Raw genomic sequence first — 26,029 nt, forward strand, 5'->3', positions numbered from 1 at the left:
CCCCTTCCCTTCAATCAGCATAAAATACCTTTTTTCCTCCAGAATGCTTCCTTGTAGTATACTATGCATTTGATGACTGATCCCATAGGAACCCGGCTGATCAACTGATTCCTCATCGAAGGCAACGGTGGGTTAAAGTGAATCTTCATACAAAGTGCTGGAGGGATGGCACTAATAACATACCGGGCCTTGAAAAGAAATGAAAAGAAAAATCAACTCTATCTTCACAGGATACTTGAAACTGCTTGTGTTATTATAGGAGACTTCCGATTACATTTCAACGAAAAATTGACTCACAAAAGAGGATACAAATTTCTCATCAGGTTATAGGTCACAGAAATTTAAAGTGACAAGCAATTTTTCCAATGATGACAAAAATGGACCTTTGAATTTTTCAAAATGGCTGAATAAATTGTTGAAAAGGCTCTTTGCAACACAAAGAACACAAGGGTAGTTTTAGATACCATTTAGATACTCAGGCATCTCCTGGGAAAATATAGGACAGCAGCCACAAGGAAGGAGTACAGTCACAACAGTCAAGAGAAATAATTAAAAGTAAGAAAGTAAGAAAGCACAATAGCATAAACTCATTAAGAAACTTGCAACCAACATGCATTTAAGCTTTACACATTAGTAATTTTCCTTAATTTTTTTAAGAGGACAGAAAGGGGGTAAAAAGGAAGAAATACTTTGGGATTCCTGCTTGCTATTGAACCCAGTGTGTTTTGACTATACGCGATTTGGGTTTTATGCACTATCCCCAGAATGTAACTCCCACATGAGTTGCCTGTACCAAATCAATTACTGCATTGAGATATGGCAATCAAGCCATGGCTTACACACACTCTTCTACCCTTCTCTGCTTCCTCAGGGTATGAAGGGAGATTAAATCTTGAATTCCTGGTTTGCAGCAACCTGCTCACAATTTTGTTGTCCAAACCTGGCAAACCATGGTTTGTGCAAACTCTATTTGCTTCTAAACCACAATCCCAAACCATAATTTGATCTGTGCTCTGTAAACTATGAGGAAGGAATGAGTAAGGAAAGTTTATCATCTCTTCTGTCACAAACAGAGGAAGGAGAGGGGGAGAAAGTGTACAGGTCCAAGGCATAATTTGTTCATGTTTGTAACAGCAAACTGTGGATATTTAATGCAGTCAATTGAACACAGTCGTTTGAACATTTTTATTTGTTGGGATTCTTCACCCAACTAACAAATGTCCTTTATATCCTCTTCTCCTTATATGACAAAAAGAGAATCCTTGTATATATTAGAACTGTAAGCTTTTAAATCACCTCATATGTTTCATGATCCAGTGTCTCCACAATGACACTTTCACCAGTCTGATCAATGGAGGTAACAGGCTTCTCTAGTTTAACCAGCTCTCCGAGATATTCCATGATCTTCTCACAAATTTGGCCAGAACCTCCAATGAATTTCCTCTCCTGGAAGATAGAAAAAACACACAACATAGTTCAGCAGACCAAATTGGTGGCTTAAAGTGATACCCAGATGGAACAGATGAACCACAATAGAAGCCCCTTCATATTAATATTTTTCTTCTGGCTGGGCTACACACACCCAGCACCTTCACATGTTGAGCATGAAGGTCTAAAGGTGGCTTCTAGCCATGTTTGGAAGCCTCTGTACAGCTAAGAATCCTGTTATTGAGGCTTTCAAGCTAGAAGAAGCTACTAAACACATTCAGCCCCCTTCAGACCATCTAAAGAAAAATATCAATGTCAGAGATGGTGTGGCCAGTGCATGGAGAACATGGAGGGCATATTCTGCCCTCTGGAGACATTCAACCCTCACTCAATCAAGCTGAACGTCTGAAATTATTGCCATAATTGTTTAACACAAATAACCGGGGGAGGAGCGGTTCTAGTTCACTATACCTGGCCTCCATTGGTTGTTGAAAATATCCTGGATGTCCCACCGCACTGTTTAACATACCACAGGAACCACAGAGCAGAGATCTCATGGGGCTCAGAGGTAACATCGACATTGACAAACAGAGTAGCAAACCGCCTGGCAGCACTGCATACAAATCCAAAAGAGAGAGGGAAAATGTTGAGTCTGGCCTCTCCCCCTGCCCCACCTTCATTATAGGTGTGGAGATGCAGGGTTCTTGCTGGACTGCTCTTACTGCATGCACAGGGAGGGGTGGCTAATATCTCCATTCTCCCTTTTCATGAAATGGGGGGATCTCAGTTCCAACCATGGTGGGAGGGTGAGATTAGTCTTCCCTCTTCTGATATGCCTTCCCAGTAAGAACTGGGCTACATCCATGCCTGCTGAGTATTTAAAGAAAAACAAGATATGCCACTATCTCCAGGGCACATCATGAGAAGACAGCAAATGGTTAGTTACTTTATAGGGAGGGAAAGAGGTGTTTTTCCTGCCTCAGATGCAAAAATAACTTTACCAGGCTTGGGTATTAATCACTTTAACATTGGGAGAGCGACTGCTCCACTTTGGTAGTCCTAAGTTCAACAGCTACTCAATGGCTCTGTGTGTGTGTGTGTGTGTGTGTGTGTGCGCGCGCGCACACATGTATACATACAGTATGTATATACAGTGGTACCTCAGGTTACATACGCTTCAGGTTACATATGCTTCAGGTTAAGAACTTTGCCTCAGGATGAGAACAGAAATCGTGCTCCGGTGGCACAGCAGCAGCAGGAGGCCCCCTTAGCTAATGTGGTGCTTCAGGTTAAGAACAGTTTCAGGTTAAGAATGGACCTCCAGAACGAATTAAGTACTTAACCTGAGGTACCACTGTGTGTGTGTGTATATATATATATATATATATATATATATATATATATATATATGCACACCCACACCCCAGTGGATTGCAGCTAAAGATTTCTATCATAGCTATAAATGCCCTGATGAATGGTCCTTTGAACTTTTCATTTACTATTCCACTTGAGACTATCAAATAATTCATGTATTGAAAGGAATATTTTTTATAAAAAAAAACCCCACAGCTTTATAATTTTAATTCTTTTATAAACCATGGGAGCCAAGAAAACGTCAAATAAGTGAAAACCAATGAGAAAATATTATTCAAGAAATGTTATTTTTTTTCTGATTAGTTCTTTCCAGAAACCAGCATGCCCCATTTGTTCCTACCTGAAAGAGCACACTGTGCTCAAGGAAAGTGTTGGCCTCCAGGGAAGCCTGACATTTTGATCTTTTTGTGCATGATTTTGACAGCAGACTATTATTTCTAAATGATCAACCACTGAAATAGCAACACTGCAACTGCATGCAATATTTATCACATGTTTTCACATATAAATCTGTTACTGTTCCTCACCTTCTTAAAATGCTTCAAATAAACAAGGCAATAAATAAGTGACCCAAAAAGGCTGAGAGTTATTTCCATGATATTTGAAAAGCAAAGGAGTGAATTAAATATTTCCCTGGCATATAGACTAATATTCTGTTATGAGAGAACTATAACTGGAAGCAATAGAGGCAAAAAAATCCCCTTGTTCGTATTTTGATAATATTTAGTATTTTAAGAAGTTAAGAGGAAACAAGGAATGCTCCAGTACTACCATCTTGGCAAAGGATGGGGACAGGATACAAAAATCCCCCTTAATGTTATAACCACTGTAACCATCAGTGATCTGGACACAGAGTCAGAGGCTACAGGGGCACCAGATGGGGAGTCAGTGGAGGGCTCAGAGCTGATTGCTGAAGATAGGGAAACCATTGCACATGAGGTGGTTGGACAGGAGGCCACAGAGGAACTTCCCTATAATACTCTCATGGGCACCTTCCCCTGACCCTGAAGCACCAGTTGCCTCCCAGTGAACATCAGCTGTCCAGCAGCACAGGCAATGCACCAGGAGGGAAGCTATGGAACAGGTGAGAAGTGACTGTGCACAGGCCAAAGGGTTGGGTCTTTAAATCAGTAAAGCTCACTCAAGGGAGCGGAAGCTGGAGGAAGCAGTCTGGAAACAGACCCCAGTCTGCTCCCAACCTTTGTTGGAGCAAGTTGCTCACTTGGAGCTGTCCATGGTCCAGTTTTGATCTGCCTTGCCTCCTTCTCCATGGAATCTGACATCAGACCAAAACAGGGCACATAAGTAGTGCACAGTCCTGGTTTCTTTCAATCTACTGTTTCTGGCACAATGTTGGAAGACCCTCCCAAATCTCCCCCATGTCCAAATATTTGTTCAATATTTCAGAAGTGGGTCCTCAGAAGCACCTCTGAGCACACCATGCATCGCATGCAGCGCTGTGGGTTTTGTCCTAAATAACAGCAGTCTTCAATCCTAAGTAGGTTAGTGGTGCAACACATGCTTTCAATCTGTGGCATGCTTACAATCCTGGGAATATCCAGGTAAGGCTAGAAAAGACTCATGAGAGCAACCCTAGAGAGCTGCTGCCAATCAACATAGACCAGGAGTAGCCAACACTGTGTCCTCCCGATGCTGTTAGACTATCTCCCAACATCCACAACAATGATGATCCCGATGATCAGGGATGATGGGAGTTGCAATTCAGCAACACTTTGGGCTGGATTGGCTATCCCTGGGATAGTCAATGCTGAGCCACATGGACCAGTGATATAAATAGCTTCCCATGTTCCTTTGACATCTTGCTCTTATGTTCCAATCAATCCAGAACTAGTGCTGTGCCAAAATATTTCTCCAGAGTTTTATTTCCCTGTGAAAAGAGTCGTTTCCCCCTGCCTCATTGTCAGGGCACTTCAGCGTTTCTGTGGGTGTAGGATTTTGAGCTTGCCTTATAGTTTAAGAGAGCAGTGGTGTGTGCATCTTTCCAGAAAACATTTATTCACCACTGTGCAGCCTCCCTGGCTGCCCCTGATTCCTGATCTGAAATGCTCCATGGAATGAGTTATATTTTGATGTGTTCCCCTAGGCTTTAATTGAAGCATGGGTACCTGGGCAGGCTGCAGAGTGCAGACGACTGGTGAGATGATTTGCAGAATAAAAGAAAGGACAATCAAGCCCACCCATTGGCCACCTTGAAAGCAAGGTAAGCACAACAAAAACCCTGTACCCTATCCATGAAAATTTCACCAAAAGATTCTCTCAGTTTTGATTACTTTTGAATGCAATTTCTTAACATTTGATAGAGAACGTTTAAAAAGTGAGAGAACATCAGTGCACACATGCCATGGTAGAGACTGCATGCATGCACTCCATGTCTCTGGAAGGTTTTACTTCCATGCCTTTAGAATTAACTACAGTGGCGTAGTGTGGGGGTGCAGGGGGGGGGGCGGCCGCACCGGGCGCAATATCTGGGGGTTAGGGTTAGGGGGCGCAAATCCACGGGTTAGGGGGTACAAATTACTTGCCCCAGGTGCTGACAACCCACGCTACGCCACTGATTAACTATACAGGGAAATGGATGGCTCCTATTTTATTTGTATGTAGTATGGCCCTTGTGTGATTCATCATTTGAAATATGTAAAGTTTATAGGAAATTATCAAACACACATAGCTTTCTGGCTGCATTAGAGCTTGCCAGACCTAACTAGGCACCTAATATATGTCATGCATCTCATTCCAGCATGCAATGCCATATAAAAGCAAATTTGTTCAATTTGTCAACAGAATGGAAGAAAAATGGAGATTACCCTTCAGCTCCATTGCATCCTAGAGAAGGGAAGCCATTTCAAAAAACATAAATCTTGATCACAAAGGCAGATCAAATGCATAGAAGTACATGAAACATGCACATCGATAGGCTTTTAATAAGAGAGAGAGAAATGAGGTTCACCCAAAGGTCTTTCCTGGGGCTTAATATGGGATAGGACTCAGTTTGTGTAGGAACCATTGGTTTTAATTCATTTTATCTAAACCACATTCTCCCGGAAGCTGAAGAAGAGTGGGAGGTCTCACAACCCTCCCAGCTGAGCATTAACTTAGGAATGCTCACTGCAAAAACAAAAGTGTTAAGTGCTAGAAAAACAAATGCAGAAACAGATACAGAAAAAAAGAAAGCCTAACACTAAAGTAGGGGCAGTGAACTGGATCCAGCGGGAGAGCAAGATCCAAGCCTCCACAAACCACTTTGGCAGGCTGGCAGGGCCACCCACCTGTCAGTTACCAGGTATCATATGACACCAGGTAATTTAAAACTTTCATGAAGAACTAGGAGCACCTTCTGGGCCAGATAGGGAGACATGGGCAGACCACCTTAGCCCATGGCTTGTAGGCTCCCCACCACTGATAGAATGTTGCTTGTGTGGTGCTGTCACTAAAGAGTTCTTAGAAATGACCTCTGGTAGAAAATGACCAGAGTTGCTAAGAGAAAATAAATGAATCAGCTCCCAGATTATTATTTTTTTAAGGGCTGTGGCTTTCCAGGTGTTGCTTGGCCATTGTCCATGCTGGCCAAGGCTGCTTGGAGTTGGTACAAAATCATACTTCTTAAACCATGGGTTGCTTAATCCCAATCTATTTCCCTGTTGCTAGTTTTATGGTGGCAGATAACATTTTTATTTCTAGGAGCATTTGAAGTCCTTTGAATTGCTGTTTGGGGGTTTGGAGTTTTCCACTGCTAGTCTGGTTTATTTATTTTTTTACTCTTCCTAAACTCAGCAGAGCTTACATGAGTAGACGTGTATGATCACACTGTCAGAGCAATATAGCCACATTTCCACATGCACATTATTTCACATGTATCTCCCAACTGTGAACACAATTCATCATTCACTATGATAAAGATTAATATTACTGTAGCAAATAGATAGCGTTACTTCTCAACTTAGGATAGAGATGTTTCCTCTAGGTACTATTGCTATTGAGCTTATCAATATGGAATGTATAAAACTGCATCTCACTTTGTCCAGCACACTTTGTCTATCAATTCTTGCATAGTCATTTTGTCCCATTCCTCTGCATGGGGCGCCTTCCATGGCGCTTCATTGGGAATCTAAGAGAGAAAGAGAGTCACATCTCAAGAAAGAAGCCACAGATCTATGTAGAAATCATTCACTCTCTTCACTGGCTCCATTGCTTTCTCCACAGGTGCGCCCTACTAGTTCACTTCTAGACTACTTAAGACTTTAGAAGCAGAATACTAACAGGATTCTCTAGAAAAATAAACTAAAGTTTCATTTATCCATGGCACCAAAGAGTTTTCACCTTCTGCAAAGCCCTCTGCTTCCCAGTTTAGTAAAAGAAAATAAAGCCTTTGTGCTTTGGGAATTTATTCTGCCTATCAAACTGCAGTGTTGGACAGATTTTCCATTGAAAATTTAAAAATACTATATAGCATATTTTAAATTAATTAAGTCCTGTACTCTTTTAATTGGGTTTCCCACACAATAAACTATTATTAAGTCTGCAATGTTATATACCCTTACTTAGGAATAAGTTCGAAATAGCTCATTGAGAAGGTATGGACACAATGCTATGGATGGAATACTGAACTGAGCATCATGTGCATAATGGGCACAGGCAGTCACCTCTAGTGAGGCTGCAAGAAAGAGATAAAAAGCATTTCCTCCAATTTCAATTGAACATGGCCTGCCATTATATCCAAAGTAGATAAATGCTGTTTAGTTTGAACTTTGATTTATCCTAACAAGCCAACTTCCAACCATGTCTTATGGACCTTGCTTGTTCAGATAAACCATAATTTAAAAAACTAACTGCACTTCCTAGTCCAAACCTAACATCAAGCTGTGGTTAGGTGAAATGGAAGAGGACACTGGAGGAGGAGAGGGGCGATAGGAGCCCAGTCATTTATTGCTAAACGTGAAGACTCATTCTGGGTTTTTGTTTTTTTTTTTGTTTTGGAATAAGCCATTTAGAACTATGAAATGGATTGGCTTTTATTTGTCTTGCTTTATTTGTGAATTTTTGGAATTCTTATGCTATTTATAGCCTATATATTTATTTAGTCCTACATAGTTCAATGAGACCTACAAACAAAGACCTACAAATAAATGCTGCATAGAATTGCAGTATTTATTGTTTGTTAATTTTGATTGTTTTTATTACAACCCCCCCTCAAAGGGTTATCTTGATTATTTCTTTATCTTGAAATTAGATTTGTATGTCTGCTTCCCTGTAAGTGACTTGACACTTCCAGATAGCAGAAAAATATCAATCCAGCAGTGCAGGAAAGGGGTCAAAGGCAAATTTGTACTGCAAAGGGGTGTGAGAGACAAAAGAGTGTATTCTGGAGCAGGATGGAGGGCTGCAGGTATCAGCAAACATTTTCAGCAGGGGCCGGTCCAAGGTCCCTCAGACCTTGGGGGGCAGGACTATATTTTTTGGGGGGGGATGAATGAATTCCTATGCCCCACAAATAACCCAGAGATGCATTTTAAATAAAAGCACACATTCTACTCATGTAAAAACACACTGATTACCGGACCACCTGTGGGCCAGATTTAGAAGGCGATTGGGCCGGATCCAGCCTCCGGGCCTTAGTTTGCCTACCCATGGCTTATGGGCACTGAAGCTCAAATGAAAGGGTTCTGATAGATGTCACCAGTCTGGACAATAAGCTGGCGTTTACCTCCTTCCCCATTTCATCCATTGTCCTCCACAAATTGTTGTAATCCAAATAGGCAATGGGATTCCACATTGGAGGGAAAGGGCCTTTGAACGGATAAGATTTGCCCTGCAAAACAGAAGAAGCAAGAGAAAAAATACCACTTAAATCCATTTGCTTATTTTCCTCTATTTTGATTGAAAAAAGGGTGCAATTCAATATAGAAGATCCATTTTAGAGAACAGATCTCTCAAATGAATATACAAAACAAGTCCTTGAGACTGCCATTAAAAAAAACACACAGTCTGTCCAAGTTGATGCAAATAACTCATCTTTGAATCATACATGTAGGCAGCCAACCAGGGCAGGAGAAAGAAAGTCCTCCATTACTCCTCAACTGCCTTTCTTGAACCTCCTACAGACCATCTTTGGATGAGCTTTCTAAATGGCAATGATAGGCGCAGCTCAGACTTGTATCACACTCGCTAAGAGTTTCCTAAGATGGAAAACTCTGAGCCAATCCGTCCCTTATACCTTAAAGGCCTTTGGGGAAGGGTCATAGCTCCAGGGTACAGCACCTGTTTTGCATGCAGAAGGTCCCAGCTCAATCCCCAGCGTCTCCAGTTAGGGCTGGGAGGGGCCTCTGAAATCTCAAAGAGTTGTTGTCAACAACACTTAACTAGATAGACTTCACTTGGTAGAAGGTAGCTTCCTACAGTATGCTCCAAACTAACTTATTTACATATCCCCCAAACTTCCCTTTAACATATAGATCAGCAACACTCTGTCTGTGGCAAAGGTGAAGGAGGGAGGTCTGTCTCTCTGACAGCCCTTGGAAAAGACCCAAGGGCTTCCAACTTCTGGCACTGCTGCTGGTGAATGCAGGATGGAAGGAGACCTTTGGGCAGAGGGTGAGCCAGGAATTCTTCTCCGGTTTGGATTCTAAATCTGAAGCAGAATAATTCAGGAACTCGTAACACACATCAGTGAGCTTTGCTGATAGCCCCATTTATTAGTTTAAAATATTCAGGGCATGCACATAAAGGACATGGCATTAGAAATGGACACATTAACTAAAATCTGTACTGTAAGTCAGTGCAAAAGGGTTTAGGCTAGGTTGGCCTCCCTGCTTCCATCAAAACAGCCAAACTGCCGCCCGCTTTTGTCTTAATTGGATTGTAGATTATGCTGCTTGTGTGCATGTAATATCAAATTTTAATAAGTATTTGATTAAGTGTCCAGTTAAACTGGCAAATTAATTGAAATGAACTGCTACACAAGCAAGATAATATGATTTAGAATGTTAATAGATTGATCACAACAGGAATCATTTGATAGGAGAGATTTTGTGGATCAGTGTTATGTCTCATTTTATTTAGTGTCTTTAACAATAATCTTTGGTGAAAGGTAGCCAGCATATGTAAAGTGTGCAGCTGTTATAATTCATTGCCTTTCCAGCTATTTCTTTAAGAAAAGCCCCTGAGAGGCTAGAAATATCAACTGTACATACAGCACATAAAAAGCAGATACATTTTTTTATTAGCTTAAAGTCTTTAGAAATTGAATTCAAAGGAAAGTAGTAAAAGCAAAACCATGGAGACAAGGAATAGCAAACCTGGCCTGCTTGAAAAAGTACACAGTATTGGAAAAGACAAATTGGATGACCTGAAATAATATGTTCTACTTTACTGGAAAAAATACAACTTCTTGGAACGTCTTACAAGGATTTTATCTGTCTAGCACTGTTTGTGGAATGAAAACCACCTTAGATTCCCCTATGGGTGATCTATTCCCAGAGAGAAATGGAGAGGGGCTGATGAGGTTGAACATCTTAAAAATTTTATTTCATGATGTATGGCTGGACATGGGTGGCACTGCGGTCTAAACCACAGAGCCTAGGGCTTGCCGATAGGAAGGTCAGCAGTTCGAATCCCTGTGACAGGAGTGAGCTCCCGTTGTTCCCAGCTCCTGCCCACCTAGCAGTTCAAAAGCATGTCAAGTGCAAGTAGATAAATAGGTACCTCTCCGGTGGGAAGGTAAATGGTGTTTCTGTGCGCAGCTCTGCCAGAAGTGGCTTAGTCATGCTGGCCACATGACCCGGAAGCTGTCTGAGGACAAACGCCAGCTCCCTCGGCCTATAGAGCAAGATGAGCACCACAACCCCAGAGCCATCCGTGACTGGAGCTAACAGCCAGGGGTACCTTTACCTTTACTTTTACTGCCTCTCATATCAGTCTGCCTCTGAATACCTGAGTATCAAGTGGGGAAGCTCTTTCTGATATCTGTTTGGCCACTGTGGGGGCAGGATGGGGCTCTGGTCGGATCCTGCATAATTCTTTTTATATGCTCTTATTTTCAGCTTTTAGAAAAGGCCTTAGCCCATGTTCCAGTAGCTGGGGAAAACCTGAGAAGGATGACAACATCTTAAGTCATCTTGACTCTAATATTTATGCTTTAATTAGAACAGGTCTCCAAAGAAAAGTTTGAAAATGAAAAACGAAAGCAATTTCACCCAGTCATTTAAAATCCATTTAAGCTGTTCTACTCTGATCTCTGCACATGGAAATGGCCATTTATTCTGTGGAGCATGTCAAGGAGGAGAATAAATCAGAGTATTTAACTCTTACACATGTATCTCCAGCCATAAAAGAGATGCCACAAAATTGAATGTGTTCCAATACAGCAATCACGTACTTTGGGGCTAATTAAGTCTGAATGCTCCAGCTGCTTTGCATATTTTATTCATAAACAAGAAGATGGCAAACAACATTTTAATAAACAGTTCCAGTGAAGGAATGAAAATGAACAAGGCTTGAGTGAGCCTTGCAAAGTTGTAATTCAATGGTTAGAGCCAAGGAAGAAGGTAGGCTATGCACTTTACAAAGAGACAGATTTGTGGCCTTGGTTAATATTTTATGGGAACCAAAAGAGGAAGGGAAGAGGAAAGTCAGAGAAAATAATAACCTGCCCTCTTAATTAAGAAATATATACATGTTTGCAGATAAGATATTCATCACCTGATGAAGAATACATTTTGAATTGATTGAGGTGTTAATTTCCCCCCATGGTAAGGTAGGTGGAAGGGTGCAGAAGGCAAAAAACCCATATTTTTATTTCAAAAGTCCCCAGACTACCACATGCCCTATTCATATTCATGAAAGTGTATGTAAAATTATATTGCTTCCCTCACCCCACTTCTCTGAGCAGCAAGCAATTGCCTGCATTTGGTTTCCTTTGGAGGAGCCCACTGGTGACTTATGCTGTTTTGTGATGTACGAATCTACTTACAACTACATAGGTGGAGCATAGGAGACATCAAATGGCCCAATCTCCAGCACAGAATCATCATAGTCCAAGCCTCTGCCAATAAGTTTTCCAAATCTAAATACTGCGACCAGAGTAGCCCATCTTCTCCACACTACAATGGGCTAAGCAAGAACACAGATACACCATACCCAAGCATACCATACCCAGAAGATCAGTCTTACAAAAACAATTGTGCAGCTGTGACTTATTTGTTGCACTGGAACCAGGTATCTTCCCTCCAATGCTTTGTTGCTTGATTATTTCTCCCCACTAGGATTCCTGTGAGGGCCGAATGTGGTTGCAAGAATATCACCATCACAAGCTCCTCCCACTGGATAGGGACCATGACTTCATTAGTTGAGTGACACAAATGTCTTGTCACACACACCCCACTATGTACATTTTAATTATCTGAAGAAGCCTTCTCTGAATAAAAATGTGTTGTGTAGTGTTTTGTGTGTGTGTGTGTGTGTGTGTGAGAGAGAGAGAGAGAGAGAGAGAGAGAGAGAGAGGGAGGGAGGGAGGGAGGGAGGGAGGGAGGGAGAAAGAGAATAATCTCTTAAGAAAAATCACAGTGGACCCTCCTATTTGCCTCCACTCAGCCACTTATTCCATAGCATAATAATTATTTTCTAACACACAGTCCATCCTGGTCTGAAATTATTTTGTTAATTGGTATTAGAAGTAATTCATACTCCTTGAATTAAAGAGGCACCTCAGTTAGTGAACTTAATCAACTCTGATGTATTCACCATCAGAAAAGAAACAGAAAGATTTTTATACAGTGCTTTTTAATAAGAAAAATAGTGCTGGTACCCACCATGAAGTTATTACAGTGATTGCCACACTTTTAACATATGGTGGGAAAGGTGAAGGTTGCATACCCTTGAATACCCCCAGAAAAATCCACTGGTTTTACATGACCCTCATTAAAACTTTCAAAGATAACATTTCTTGCTAAGGCATCCACTAATGTTTTAATCTAAAAGTATGACATCATTCCCATATTGGATAGTCAGACAGGCAGTACGTTTCTCTGTGGGTACGCAGGGGTACGCATACCCATAAACATTTTGTGGGTCTTTGAAGTTTTGTCCATTTACTGTATTTATTTTCCTGGATTTGAACTAAAATGGGTGATTTTCTTGAGTCAAAATGAGAGTACCCCTAAACTTTTTTTTTTAGAAAAAACATTTTGCAGGTATGCAAAATCCTGCAAAACCCTTGTTATTTTAAAAAAAATAAATAAGGTAATTATTATTCCAGTTATACAGATGTAAAGTAAGCTTAATATGGTGAATGACACTCTCATATCTGAACTAGAAATGAAGCCCATGTCTCCTAGGTGCAATCCATTGATTACAATGCCTTGGTGCCAGTTAGCAAACAACACTTTTCAATAATTTGTATCATATTTATTGATTAGTACACCAATAAAACATCACTTAAGGGCCAAAACACATAAAGCCAGCCCCATGTAGAATGCTTAACATCCCACACATATCCCATCATGCACTTGCTACATGTCGGTGGGCCTACACACAGTATTACCAAGCCAGTAATTCCTGGCCTGCTGATGTGGTAATGATGGAGCTTAAATGGTAAATGTACTTAAATGCACTGGGGTATGCATAGAACATTTACTTAAACATTTTACCTGTAATATACCAGTATGTAGGTTATAGTGGTTTTTGCTTGGAAAACAGACTGATCATAGTTCTCCCTAATAACTCTTTGCTCCTATCAATATATATTGACCTTTTGGTAGACACTGTTTTGTTTGTTACTTTAAGTGATATTTAGCTTTTGTCATTCCACCTAAAGGAAAGAACTGCTATAACCTAATCTATACTGGATTGTGCTCAAGGCAGCAAAGCCTCAGATACCAATTGGCTCGAATGTTCACAAATATTCCAACTGCTCAGAGAACTAAACTGTCAGAATGGAAAGTTGTCTGCCTGCCTGGGATTAAATACTGACCCACAGGTCCCAGGAAGAGAAGTAGTTATGTGGGCCAGACTAAAAGGAAGGGAGCCAGGGGACACCAGACCTAGACACAATGGGACTAAGAGAAATGTGCAGATTAGGCAGTAGAGTAAGAAACAGGAAGATGAATGAAAGTGCTATTTGGAGGCAAATGGACAGCTGAACTTCACATTTTGAATTTTGAACTTGCCCACCATATTTGCAGGCTCCTGTTGCTTCTCTGATGCACAAGATCCAGATTCAATATTCCTTACTTACAGCAAGCATTCTGCCCAACCACAGGCCTGAACACCCAATGCAAAAGTGATTGACCAGTTCAAACGTGAGTCCATCTGTCTACTTCTACCTTGGGCAGCGTTTGCAATATCTGGGAAGCCAGAGGGTTTATAAAGCATTTCCGTTCAAGGATGATCACTATCTGCCCTTATTGCAACAGTAAAAGTTAGTGAGATACTGCCAAATACAATGTAATGTAATAACATGATGATTAATATTTCCGCCCTTATCTGACATACAGGTAAAATGGTCCAGGCGGTCATCATTAACCTTTCCCCATTCAAGAAAATGAAACTGAATTCGTAATATAGTAATCAGGCTGGCCCATGCTTAATCGTTTAGCATTATATGCTGGGATGGCTTTGAGACATAATTAGAAAGCTATCCAGGCATTAAAATCTCCCAGTATAACCAGGTCTGCCACTGGGCATTCATCTAAGAAAAGACCAATTAGGTTTTCTTCTAAGGCTCACTCAGATACAGCAGAGCTGCTACTGGGAAACTACACTTGCACAGCACTGAGGGGAAGGGACACTTAAAATAATAAGATAAATATTGCTACCCTTTACTGCAAATATCCCAACTAGATGATGCCAGCATGTTTGAACTGCCTGAAATTCTGCATCTAACAGGATTTTGCATATCTCTTTAGAAGGCATTAAACACTTCAAAACCCAGGAAATAACAGCCACCTCATTGCTTAATTCTGCATCTTGGTGATCAGATTTCAACAGGGTATCACTACAGTTAATCATATTATTTAATACTGCAATAATCCATCAAATTATTTTGATTCCACAATCAGATTAGATCACTTGATCCAGTCAAACTCCCAACTTCTTGCAGAAAGAATGATTATACGTAGCCCCAGTTAGGCTTAAACATTGATCTTTATCCTATTTAGGGATTCCAATAAAGATGTTATGAGCCACCATCCTAATTCCAAAAACATACACATTCAGAAAAAAGTTCTGGTCATACCTTGACATGGTGAATGAGATGTTCTACTTCATTCACTTTATAGGTCTCTAGTCCCAGCTCCTTAGATAGTCGCAAGACACGGTTTTGTGTTGGCCCCACGTATGCCCCTCCTAGGTCCACATATTTGACATGCTTATTCTGGCAGAGAAGGGAACAAAGGAAACATTCTTGGCAAATGGCTATCAGACAAAACTTGTGATTCTCCATTTTTGCCCTCAATTCTGTGCCATGGGATGAAAATATTTTTTAATGTTGATGGAAGAAGAGTTTGTCTCATATATATATATATATATATATATGCACATACATACATACATACATACATACATATACATACACACAATTTCTGCAGCAGTGCAGTGCAGTGCATGGGCTGAAGGCTTGTGGTACAGAAACCTGTTGATGCGAACTGGGTACAAGCCTGGCTAGCATTTCGGTGGGAGACTGCCATGGAACCCTATGTACCACACCTTCCATGATGGAAAGAAAGTTGTGATACAACTGTAATAAATAACACCATGGGAGAGGAGTTTTCAGCTACTCCACCTTCTGCCGCTGGAAGCCTTGTAAGAAACTGCTGCAAAAGGGGAACTGTGAACAACATCATGGGACTGGGGTTTCTAGGACCAGGAAACAGTGTTAGACTCTCTTGTTATTTTTGCTGTTTGCCAGGAGGTGTAACACTGTTAATGTAATGTTGCTATACAGTACTGCAATGTTTTTTGGAGTTGCAATATTTGCTATTGTGTTGCTGTTTTATTATGTTATTATGAAATAGTTTGCAATGTTTGATTTTGAAATGCATTCTTGTTTTCTTTGTTGTGAGCCAATTTGGGCATCATTTTGTGATGCTTTGTGAATGAATGAATAAAAGAGATAAGACAGGAATACTTACTCTGACTGTGAATGTTCTACCTCCAACCCTGTCACGGGCTTCCAGGACCACAACACTCAATCCCGAGTCAAACAGCAACTTGGCTGCTGATAGACCTAAAGAGCAAACAGAAGGATGCATTACGCTCCCTCCACCACACAAAGTACTCCCAGCTACATGAAATAAGAGTCAACCTTGAAAATGGATTTCATTAAATATTTCAGAGGTTTAAACCTCCCAATTACAAAGACTGAATAGTGAAGTGCTCCTTACCCAGTGTTAAAATGCCATTATGAAATCTGGAATGCTATTGCCATGGATGGACATAGTCAATTGTTCATCAGATGGTGTTCACTTGAGAATACATCACTGTCTCACTCACGTCCTGCTTACAGGCTTTTGCATGGGCATCTCATTGGCCACTGTGAGAACAGACTGCTGGACTATATGGGACCTTGGCCTGATCTTGCAGGCTCTTCTTAGGCCCTTATTGTACATAATTCAGGGCAAGTGCTTGGGAAGGTCTTTGGACTCCAATGATGCAGTGTGACAAATGAGAGCACTTCCTAGCTATGCCACCTTACTTATCTATTTGAAGGAGAATAATCATTCTAATATATTACATGGCAGGAAACTAAATGCATCTCCCATACCTAACCCTAATAATAATTTCACACATGCACAATATTAGGGCACATGCTCTCTGGCATATTTTTCTTGTTTGATGGTTGATATTTAGCAATATATTGAGATTACCTCTCTCAGCTTCAGTTCCACAAATGGAAGTTAAACATGCAATTTTATGAAGAACAGTGAAGCAATCACATAAAAATATTCTGTGCTTAAGTTCTATGCAGAATCTCACTGCATACTCTCTTAACTGCTTTTATTTTTGTTTCCAGTTCCAGTGCTACAAAATGTTACTTTCTTCATTGCATTACCCTATAGATCCATAATTTGCACAGTAAACCATGGCTTGGCGTGATGTCCGAATTTAGTCATTGTGTGCCCTGTGGCAACTCAGCAGCTTTAACTCAAGTTTCTCCAAGAGTTGCAGTGGTAGCAAAATTAATAAAAACAACTAAGAATTGACAAGGATTGATCTTATTTGCACAAAGGGCACTGCAACATTTAGAAAGAGGTGAAGCAAGGGAAATGCAGTAAGCCTTCATAAGTAACTATGGCAACCTGCTCTAAAATTGCATCCCCTTAAAGACTGGCTTCTAAGGGCTTTTACAATGGAAATTTAATCTGCAAAGACTGCTTCCCTATCACAGAATAATCTGTATTCAAATTACTGTCTGACTGAAATGTCAGCAATCATAATTATTAACCAAGCTCAGATTTTGGCCTGTTGGATTCCTAGTGGTTCATCTTTCATCAATCAGAATTTTAGATTCAATCTACCCAAAACATCAGAAAGATAAAATAAGATGAACATTACACAGGTTCTCTCAGTTAGGCTCACCTTTATAAAATATAAAACTGTAAGTGATATTGCTGTATATGAAGGGAACTTGAGAGAAAGTTTGGTTAGTGAAGTATATACACATGTGATCTGACAATATCCATTCATTCCCGTGGCCAATATTTTCTACAATTTTAACTCAGCAATCATCTTCTCCATCCATCCCTTTGATTGGAAGCTTCCTCTTTGCGCCTTTTGCTTGCCCATTTGCCTCCGTGGCTAAATGAGCTCCATGGCTCATCCAAAACCAGCTTCTTCTCTTATGCCACAGGGCCTTATTCTTAGCATATGTGACCTATTAGTGGCTGCAAACTCCTTCACCAACCCCAAACAGGTGGTGAAATGAGGTCAAGGAAGGCCTCAAAAGGCATGCTGAATGGCACTTTTAGAAGCAGCTTTTCAAGCATAAGTCCCAAAGACTGGGACATTAATGAATTAGACTAAAAACCATTTGCAAAAACTAAGATGCTTGATTTTGGGGCCAAGAAAAGCATTTCCTCTCCTCCACCCCCCCCCCCCCCCCGCTTTGGATTAAGAGCCCGTCGGGAATTTCATCTTTCCAAACCATCCAAGGTCAGGGTCACATAGCTGCTTCATACTTTCCAAAGCAGCGGGGGGGGGGGGGGGAGAGAATACAAATCAGTGGTCCTTCCTCTTCCCACGCCTCATGAGAATGTCAGAAACGGCTCCCAGGCATCTACCTCTGTAAGGAAATCTGTCTGCTTTCTGTCCCTACATGTGTAATGCATTCACTTCTCCAAGGAAAGGGAAGCACACAGAGACAGCCAAGGAGATGCTAAACAAGTGTGGGAGGAAGTGCAGTTCATTTGTGTGTGTGTCCCCCAGCTTGTTCTGAACATCCAAGACAGTTTTGCCCACAGATAAAAATAGAAGTGTTTTCTAAAAAGCACAGTCAGACAGTATACAACAGTTAAATGTCTCAAAACGTTTAAAGACAGTTTCACGCAGAAGACTTTCCTCCAGATTGTTTTCTCTCCTAAGCACTCTAGAGAACAGCCACTTCAGGCCTAATTTGGAATTCTGAAGTAATTTCACAACTAAATCATACTTAACAGAATATCTGCTGCTCAAGTGAGACATTAAAAACACCTCTAAAAATTAAGGTGAACTGGGAAGCTACACTCTCACAATCACCACAGTGGTGAAAAGCTTTACATACTCAAACCACAGAAAGCAAAATAATTGATAATCAAATAACCGTTGACTGCGGAGCCACTGAGTTTATGTCCAATTAGGTAATGTACCCACTTTAGATATACACTGGGAAACCAGCTTGTGTTCTGCTACAATTACTGGTACCTGTTTGGTAAGGCTGGTCACAGATATTTTTGCAACTATTCAGAACAGGTTATAGTCAGAGTAGTCCCATTGAAATTAATGGATAAGAGCAACTAAGGTCCTACTATTAGTAAAACTTAGTTAAATACAGCCCAGTGTATGTACTCCATATAGGACTGACCTGCTTTAATTAATGAACCTAAGTTAGTTTTGTCCATTCATTTCAATAGGCCTATTCGGAGTATGATTTAGTAGGATGACACCCTGTGTTACTTACTTATGAGGCACCCTCATCAGCATACTGAACAAATGCCTCTTTTGGGAAGTGGATAGGCCAGCCCCATGCAGCTGTTTTTTCTTTGAGTTCAGATCAGTTTAGTCCATGATCAAATCAGACCCTTGTCATTTACAGGCTAACTTGCAAGTCAAGCACTTTCTTGAAAGCATAAGCACAATAAACTTTGCAGTTCACTAGAATATACAGAGACAAACAAAAAATTATGTGATGCACAATGAGGGAACTAGAGAGGGTAAGCCTCTTTTGTTCACAGCTAGAAAGCAATTTCCCCAAGCTTAGATCTCCTTTCAAAGCCCCAACATTCTGCTTATTGCATTACTTTGCCTGAAACTTGGATTTAATAGCATTGGGGTCATTAGAACAGTCAGCACAATATAAACAATCTGATTACTGGGTTTCAGCTGAGATATTGAACTTGGCATCAAGTACTTTGATCTCTGTTCTTACTCATTGTCAGTCAGCAAAATTCTGTTAATAAGGTTGCACTGAAATTGCTCAACTGAATTGTTTCACATGTCTTTGAGTCTTCCTTTCATTTCTCTAACTTTGACAGATTGTTTTGGGGTTCTAAATTGTCTCTGTGTTGAACAAAAGTCATGCAGTAGATGGGAACTCTGGAAAAACAGTGTTCTATGTAGATTGTCCCGGTCAATGTCTATGGCACATTCAGTATTACGTATGTAGAGTCCATGCAGACATTCAACTGAACATGTTGTATGTTGGAGGCAGAGCCTATTTTCAATCATCATCATCATAATTTATTATTTCTACTCCGCCCATCTGACTGGGTTTCCCCAGCCACTCTGGGCGGCTTTCAACAGAACAGTAAAAACACAATAAAACATCAAATGTTAAAAACTTCCCTAAAGAGGGCTGCCTTCAGATGTCTTCTAAAAGTCAGATAGTTGTTTATTTCCTTAATGGTAGGGCGTTCCACAAGGTGGGCACCACTACCGAGATGGCCCTCTGCCTGGTTCCCTGTGTAACCTTCACTTCTCTTAGTGAGGGAACCGCCAGAAGGCCCTTGGTGCTGGACCTCAGTGTCCGGGCTGAACGATGGGGGTGGGCCGAGGCCATTTAGGGCTTTAAAGGTCAGAACCAACACTTTGAATTGTGCTCAGAAACGTACTGGGAGCCAATGTAGGTCTTTCAGGACAGATGTTATATGATCTTGGCAGCCACTTCCAGTCACCAGTCTAGCTGCTGCATTCTGGATTAGTTGCAGTTTCTGGGTCACCTTCAAAGGTAGCCCCACGTAGAGCGCATTGCAGTAGTCCAAGCAGGAGATAACTAGAGCATGCACCACTCTTGTGAGACAGTCTGTGGGCAGGTAGGGTCTCAGCCTGCGTACCAGATGGAGCTGGTAGACAACTGCCCTGGACACAGAATTGACCTGCACCTCCATAGACAGCTGTGAGTACCAAATGACTCCCAGGCTGTGTACCTGCTCCCTCAGGGGCACAGTTGCCTCATTCAGGACCACACCTGCCTGCCCGCCCCACCCCCCACCCCCAAAACAATACTTCTGTCTTGTCAGGATTCAACCTCAATCTGTTAGCTGCCATCCATCCTCCAACTGCCTCCAGGCACTCACACAGGACCTTCACTGCCTTCACTGGTTCTAATTTAAAAGAGAGGAAGAGCTGGGTATCATCTGCATACTGATGAACACCCAGCCCAAACCCCCTGATGATCTCTCCCAGCAGCCTCATATAGATATTAAAAAGCACGGGGGAGAGGACGGAACCCTGAGGCACCCCACAAGTGAGAGCCCAGGGGTCTGAAACTTATCCCCCAAAACCACTTTCTGGACATGGCACAGGAGAAAGGAGCAGAACCACTGTATAACAGTGTAAACAGCCCAAACATTTGCATAGGTCTAGGGAACACAATATTTAGTGGTAAAGGCCACACAGGTCAAGAAAAAACTTAAGCCACTTTCTAGATTCACTGCTCAGGGTTACAATATCTAGTTAGTTGTCCCTCAGAGATATGGGAGGGTGAGATGCCCAGAGACAATGCACCATTTTGAGAACACAGCTTTTTCTTTCAAAACAATAAGAAATGTGATGCCATGAAACCTGAATGTATTCTGTTGCTTCCGGTAATTTTATAGCTGTATCAAAAAGAGATTGTGCAAGTTGTCATACTATATATTTCCTTGGCAGCTACCCAACGCTGAAACCAAATTGATATTGTAGCATTATGAGCTATTTAGGCAATTACAGCATGTTGCACAAATTGTTTAATCAGCTGCTTCAGAGGCTGCAAACTCTGTAGATTGGATTCAGAGCCTTATCTGAAACTTGATATCATGTATAAAGAGGAACTGCAGGTAATAGACAAGAATGGGCTTAATGCTGTGCTAGAAAGGAAGGCCTGTGCGGTTCAAATCTAAAAGAACAAGTTACCCGAGATGCTAGGGAAACTATGTGCCCATATGAAAAAAGAATGCCATTCACGCCATTTATGGCAGGGATGAATTTGCCACAATCCTCCACCCCTGGAAAAAGAAGAGAGGTGGTATCTCCCTAGGGGAGGACAATGATCCGAGGGCAAATTTGCCCAATGGGGAGAGAGGTGGTGACAGGCTATTTAAGCCTACTCCACCCTGCACGCTTACCTCTTCTTTATTCAGCACCCTCCCTCCATTTTGCAGCGTGGGCCTACAGGCTAGTCATCTGTTTTCCAGGGGCTGAGTAGGATTTTTTTTTTGGGGGGGGGAGACTGTAATTGGCTCCTGGTCTTCTCTTTTTTTACTGACTCCACACTGTAGGGTGATGTTTCTTGGAGTGCTGTTCCTTCCGTTTGGTTAGTTGGCATGTAGACAGGTGAGAAGATTTCAGAAAGAACAGAACACGTACCTAAGTCAGTGTTGGGTTGTGGGCATCCCTTGGTCACTGTTGTCAGGCATGGCTTGCAGGTGCTGGGGGGGTGGGGTGCCTTTTGGCCTGGCAGGCACAATGGGGTGAACGCTGGTCAATGGGCCACAATGTGCCTGTTTGGCTCTTACACTCAAGGTCCAGTCAGTGGGGAGGGAGGAATATTAGGAAACCTTGCTGCGTGCACACAATGTGCAGCTGTTAACTTGCCCAGATGATGGGGATAGAAATTGCCCCCTCTATTAATGAACACCTGCCCAGAATTAATTTGATTTGGTTACATTGGCTGAATGTGACTAGTTAAGTTGTTGTGCAGATCCACAAGTTGTTATATTTAGTAAATATAACCTATTTATCCACATTTGGTTGTCTTGACACTTCTTCTTGGTGTGCTGGCAAATTACCTTATTTTTCGCTCTATAGGACGCGTCCTATGGAGCAAATGTAGGCTCCTTGGCTTCAGCGATAGCAATGCGAAGCCTCCAAAGCACAGAGGGAGTGCTCCCTCTGCGCTCCGGAGGCTTCGCGTTGCTTTCACTGAAGCCTGGAGAGCGAGAGGGGTCAGTGCGCACCGACCCATCTCGCTCTCCAGGCTTCAGGGATAGCTGCCTGAAGCCTTCGGAGCGCAGCAGGACCTGCGCTCCGGAGACTTCAGGTTCCTTTTGCTGAAGCCAGGAGAGCAAGACTCTCCTGGCTTCAGCAGAGAGGGAGAGCTGCACAGCGCCCCTTCAGCCAAACGGGAGGAGAAATGTAAGGGGCTTTGTTTCTCCTGCCGCTTTGCTGAAGGGGTGCTGAGCAGAGAGGGGGATAATTTTTTTTTCTTGTTCTCCCCCTCTAAAACAAGGTGCGTCCTATGGTTGGTGCGTCCAATAGAGCGAAAAATATGGTAATATGCTGCATAGATGTTCTATAGCAGGAATGATTTATCTGTGCTTTCCACCAAAGGAAATAGTCTTGTACAGCCGCATTAGCAGCATTAGTGAAAACACAGCATACTTGCATGAGCTCTCTGAAACTACCAGATAAATGAGGTTGTGTGAATTTTCACAGTATGGGTACTTGTGACATCACAGAGATGCCTAAAATTGAATATTTCTACCAGAATCTGGCCATCAGCAATATAAATGACAATATAATTGGAACTGATGCAAACTGTTGGGTAGCTTATTACCCACAGAGTGATAATTACCGTACCTGGTTTCCATTCCAGGCACTGGAAAGGTTTCCTCACCCACCGGTACCCTTAAGGAAAAGGCAAATTAAGCAGAGATCAAGGGAGCAATCAAAGATACCCCACAGTTCAGAAACAGTCTGTTACCCATGACCAGTTGGAGGAACGTGTGTGTGTGTGTGTGTGTGTGTGTGTGTGTGTGTACACTACCACAATCTCCCTTGTTCTTGTTTCCCATAGAATGAAGCACAGTGGAGACTGTGGTGTTTTCAGGATACATGGTTTATTTACACATATATACAACCGTTTGCAGCATTGACACCCCAAGTGGGCCTTGCTTCCCCCATAGCTGCAACCTCGAATTCAAACAGAAATCAAACATCACACTGTCTCTCTCAGTTCCTATTGTGCTGCTTAAATTCTGGCTCAAATCACTGAAACTCTCTGCTCTCTGCTCTGCCTTTGTCCTTCTAACTATCTGCGAGTTGATGGAAGGCCCCACTCATATGCCATCTCACACAGAGCCCCTTTCCTTTGCTCCCCTTAATGACTCATCACCCAGCTGACTGCCTCACCAGGAAGCTAGCCTCACTTATAGTTTAACACCTGCTGGATCCAGGGATTAGAAGGGTCCCAATCACAATGCACGCTCTCTCTGGGGAAGGTGACAAGAACAGTTCGTTTTGTTAAAGAAATACTATTATAAATTATTTGTAAAGAGAATGCAGCAACTAAATCCTTAAAAAATGTTGCCTGGCTACCTTACCTAACAGCACAAAGTGATAATAGTGTGAGGGTGTTTACACAGTGCACAAATATTGTGCAAGGCTCTATTTGCTGTATTGAGTAAGTTTAATGTTACCTGGAGTTTTGCCTTCAAGATGCAATGTCAGCCTTTGAACAGTAGCCATTAAAAATGCTGACAGATTTATATTTATGGCCCAATAAGGTGATAAGAATGCAACTGTCCTGTTATAATTTCCCCAAGCTTAGATCTCCTTTCAAAGCCCCAACATTCTGCTTATTGCATTACTTTGCCTGAAAATTGGATTTAATAGCATTGGGATCATTAGAGCAGTCAGCATAATATAAACAATCTGATTACTGGGTTTCAGCTGAGATATTGAACTTGGCATCAGGTACTTTGATCTCTGTTCTTACTCACTGTCAGTCAGCAAAATTCTGTTAATATAAGGTCGCACTGAAATTGCTCAACTGAACAGTTTCACACGCCTTTGATTCTTCATTTCGTTTCTCTAACTTTGACAGATTGTTTTGGGGTCCTAAATTATCTCTGTGTTTAACTAAAGTCATGCAGTAGTTGGGAACTCTGGAAAAACAGGGTTCTGTGTGGACTGTGGTGTTTTTAAGGATACATGGTTTATTTACACATATATACAACCTGAGCCTACAATGGAGGGGTTCGCAGCATTAACACCCCAAGAGGGCCCTGCTTCCCCCATAGCTGCAGCCTTGGATTGAAACAGAAATCAGACATCACTCTGTCTCTCTCAGTTCCTGGTGTGCTGCTTAAATTCTGTCTCAGATCACTGTCAAATTTATATTCATGGCCCAATAAGATGATAAGAATGCAACTGCCCTGTTATAATATTTAAAGACTAATTAGTGGTAGCGGGACATCTCACCCAGTTATATCCAGTTTTCTTTCCAGAAGGAAGGAAGGCAGGCTGTGGTCAATGAATACATTGGGAGGTTCATGAATTAGAGAAGTGCTCTCCTGTGAACAGAGTTGGTGCTATTTGAACAAACCCACCCACCACTGAGTACACAAATGAGTTTCACAGCTCACATCAGCCTTCCTCAAGCTGATGCCCTCCAGATATTACTTGGACTGCAGCTCACAACATTCCGGCCTCTTGGCTGAGGCTGATGGGAGTTGGAGGCCAGCAATAATTGGAAAGTTGCCTCTCACTATCAGGCTGCAGCCAGAACCATGAACTGAACTCTACTTTTGAATGAAGGCTAAACCTGGAAATGGGCAGGGAACCATGGCTTCTCTCCACACATTTAGGTACAGGTCCTTCGTAGGTCCTTCAGACATGTTTCCTGGCTACCTTGCAGTCACCTAACAGCACCAACTGATAACACTATGAGGATGTTTTGGCAGAACACAAAGCCACTTCCAACATTGTGCAAGGTTCTATTTCTGTATTGAGTACGTTTAAGGTTACCTGAAGCTTTGAGTTTAAAACCCGAAATCAGTCTTAAATTTAGGTGGTTTGAATAATGACAGAGTTGCCCAGCATGCTTCTGGTGACTGAAGCTTATTAAGTTCATTCTTTGAGAGAAAAATGTCAGCATTAGTGTCAGATACATCTACTTTCCAAAATATATATTATACTGCAAAAGGGATTTAGGAAAGTTAAATGCTAAGTTCCTCTTCCCACACTGAATGATAAAGGACATCTGATGATATTCATGCCTGGGAATCTGTATGTCCTGAGCCAAAGGGACAATTTGCTTAGAAAATGTTTTTTTCTCACATTATTTTTGGAATAGCCAAAGTCAAAACATTAGGTCCCTTATACTGGGAAGTAAATATGTACCTAATTTTGAGAAGTTGGAGATGGCGTTTGTAAGTGATCCATGTTTCACAAGCATACAGTAAGGTTGGTAGTACAATAGCTTTGTAAACAAGCATTTTGGTTTCCCTGTGAATGTCCCGGCCTTCAAACACTCTGCACTTCAATCGGGAGAAAGCTGCACTTGCAGAGCTCAGGCGATGCTGGATTTTGGCATCAATGTTGACCCTTGTGGAAAGATAACTGCTTAGGTAGGAGAAGTGATTGACATTTTCCAACGTTACACCATGGAGTTGGATTTGTGGCGCTGCAGAGGGGTTATTTTGTACTTGTTGGTGCAGCACTTTGGTTTTTTGGATTTTGAGCGACAGACCAAGCTTTTCGTAAGCTTCTGCAAAGATATTTAGGATGGTTGGGATATCTCTTGGGAAGACAGGCGAACTAA

General features: G+C 41.7%; 1 protein-coding gene across 1 annotated transcript in view; it reads right to left on the reverse strand.

The window, feature by feature from the left end:
• Positions 1–26,029, reverse strand: part of LOC310842620 (amine oxidase [flavin-containing] B-like) — a 47,573-nt gene that overhangs the window by 17,672 nt on the left and 3,872 nt on the right. Inside the window, exons 2-8 of the mRNA XM_083734706.1 lie at positions 15,945–16,039; positions 15,050–15,187; positions 8,525–8,629; positions 6,837–6,928; positions 1,900–2,041; positions 1,297–1,446; positions 29–188 (exon numbers count right to left, since the gene is read on the reverse strand). Coding sequence (XP_083590832.1) covers positions 29–188; positions 1,297–1,446; positions 1,900–2,041; positions 6,837–6,928; positions 8,525–8,629; positions 15,050–15,187; positions 15,945–16,039 — 882 coding nt within the window. The remainder of the gene's footprint in view (positions 1–28; positions 189–1,296; positions 1,447–1,899; positions 2,042–6,836; positions 6,929–8,524; positions 8,630–15,049; positions 15,188–15,944; positions 16,040–26,029) is intronic.

Source organism: Podarcis gaigeae (genome assembly GCF_964106915.1).
Source record: "Podarcis gaigeae genome assembly, chromosome: 4".
In the NCBI taxonomy this organism is placed as follows: Eukaryota; Metazoa; Chordata; class Lepidosauria; order Squamata; family Lacertidae; genus Podarcis; species Podarcis gaigeae.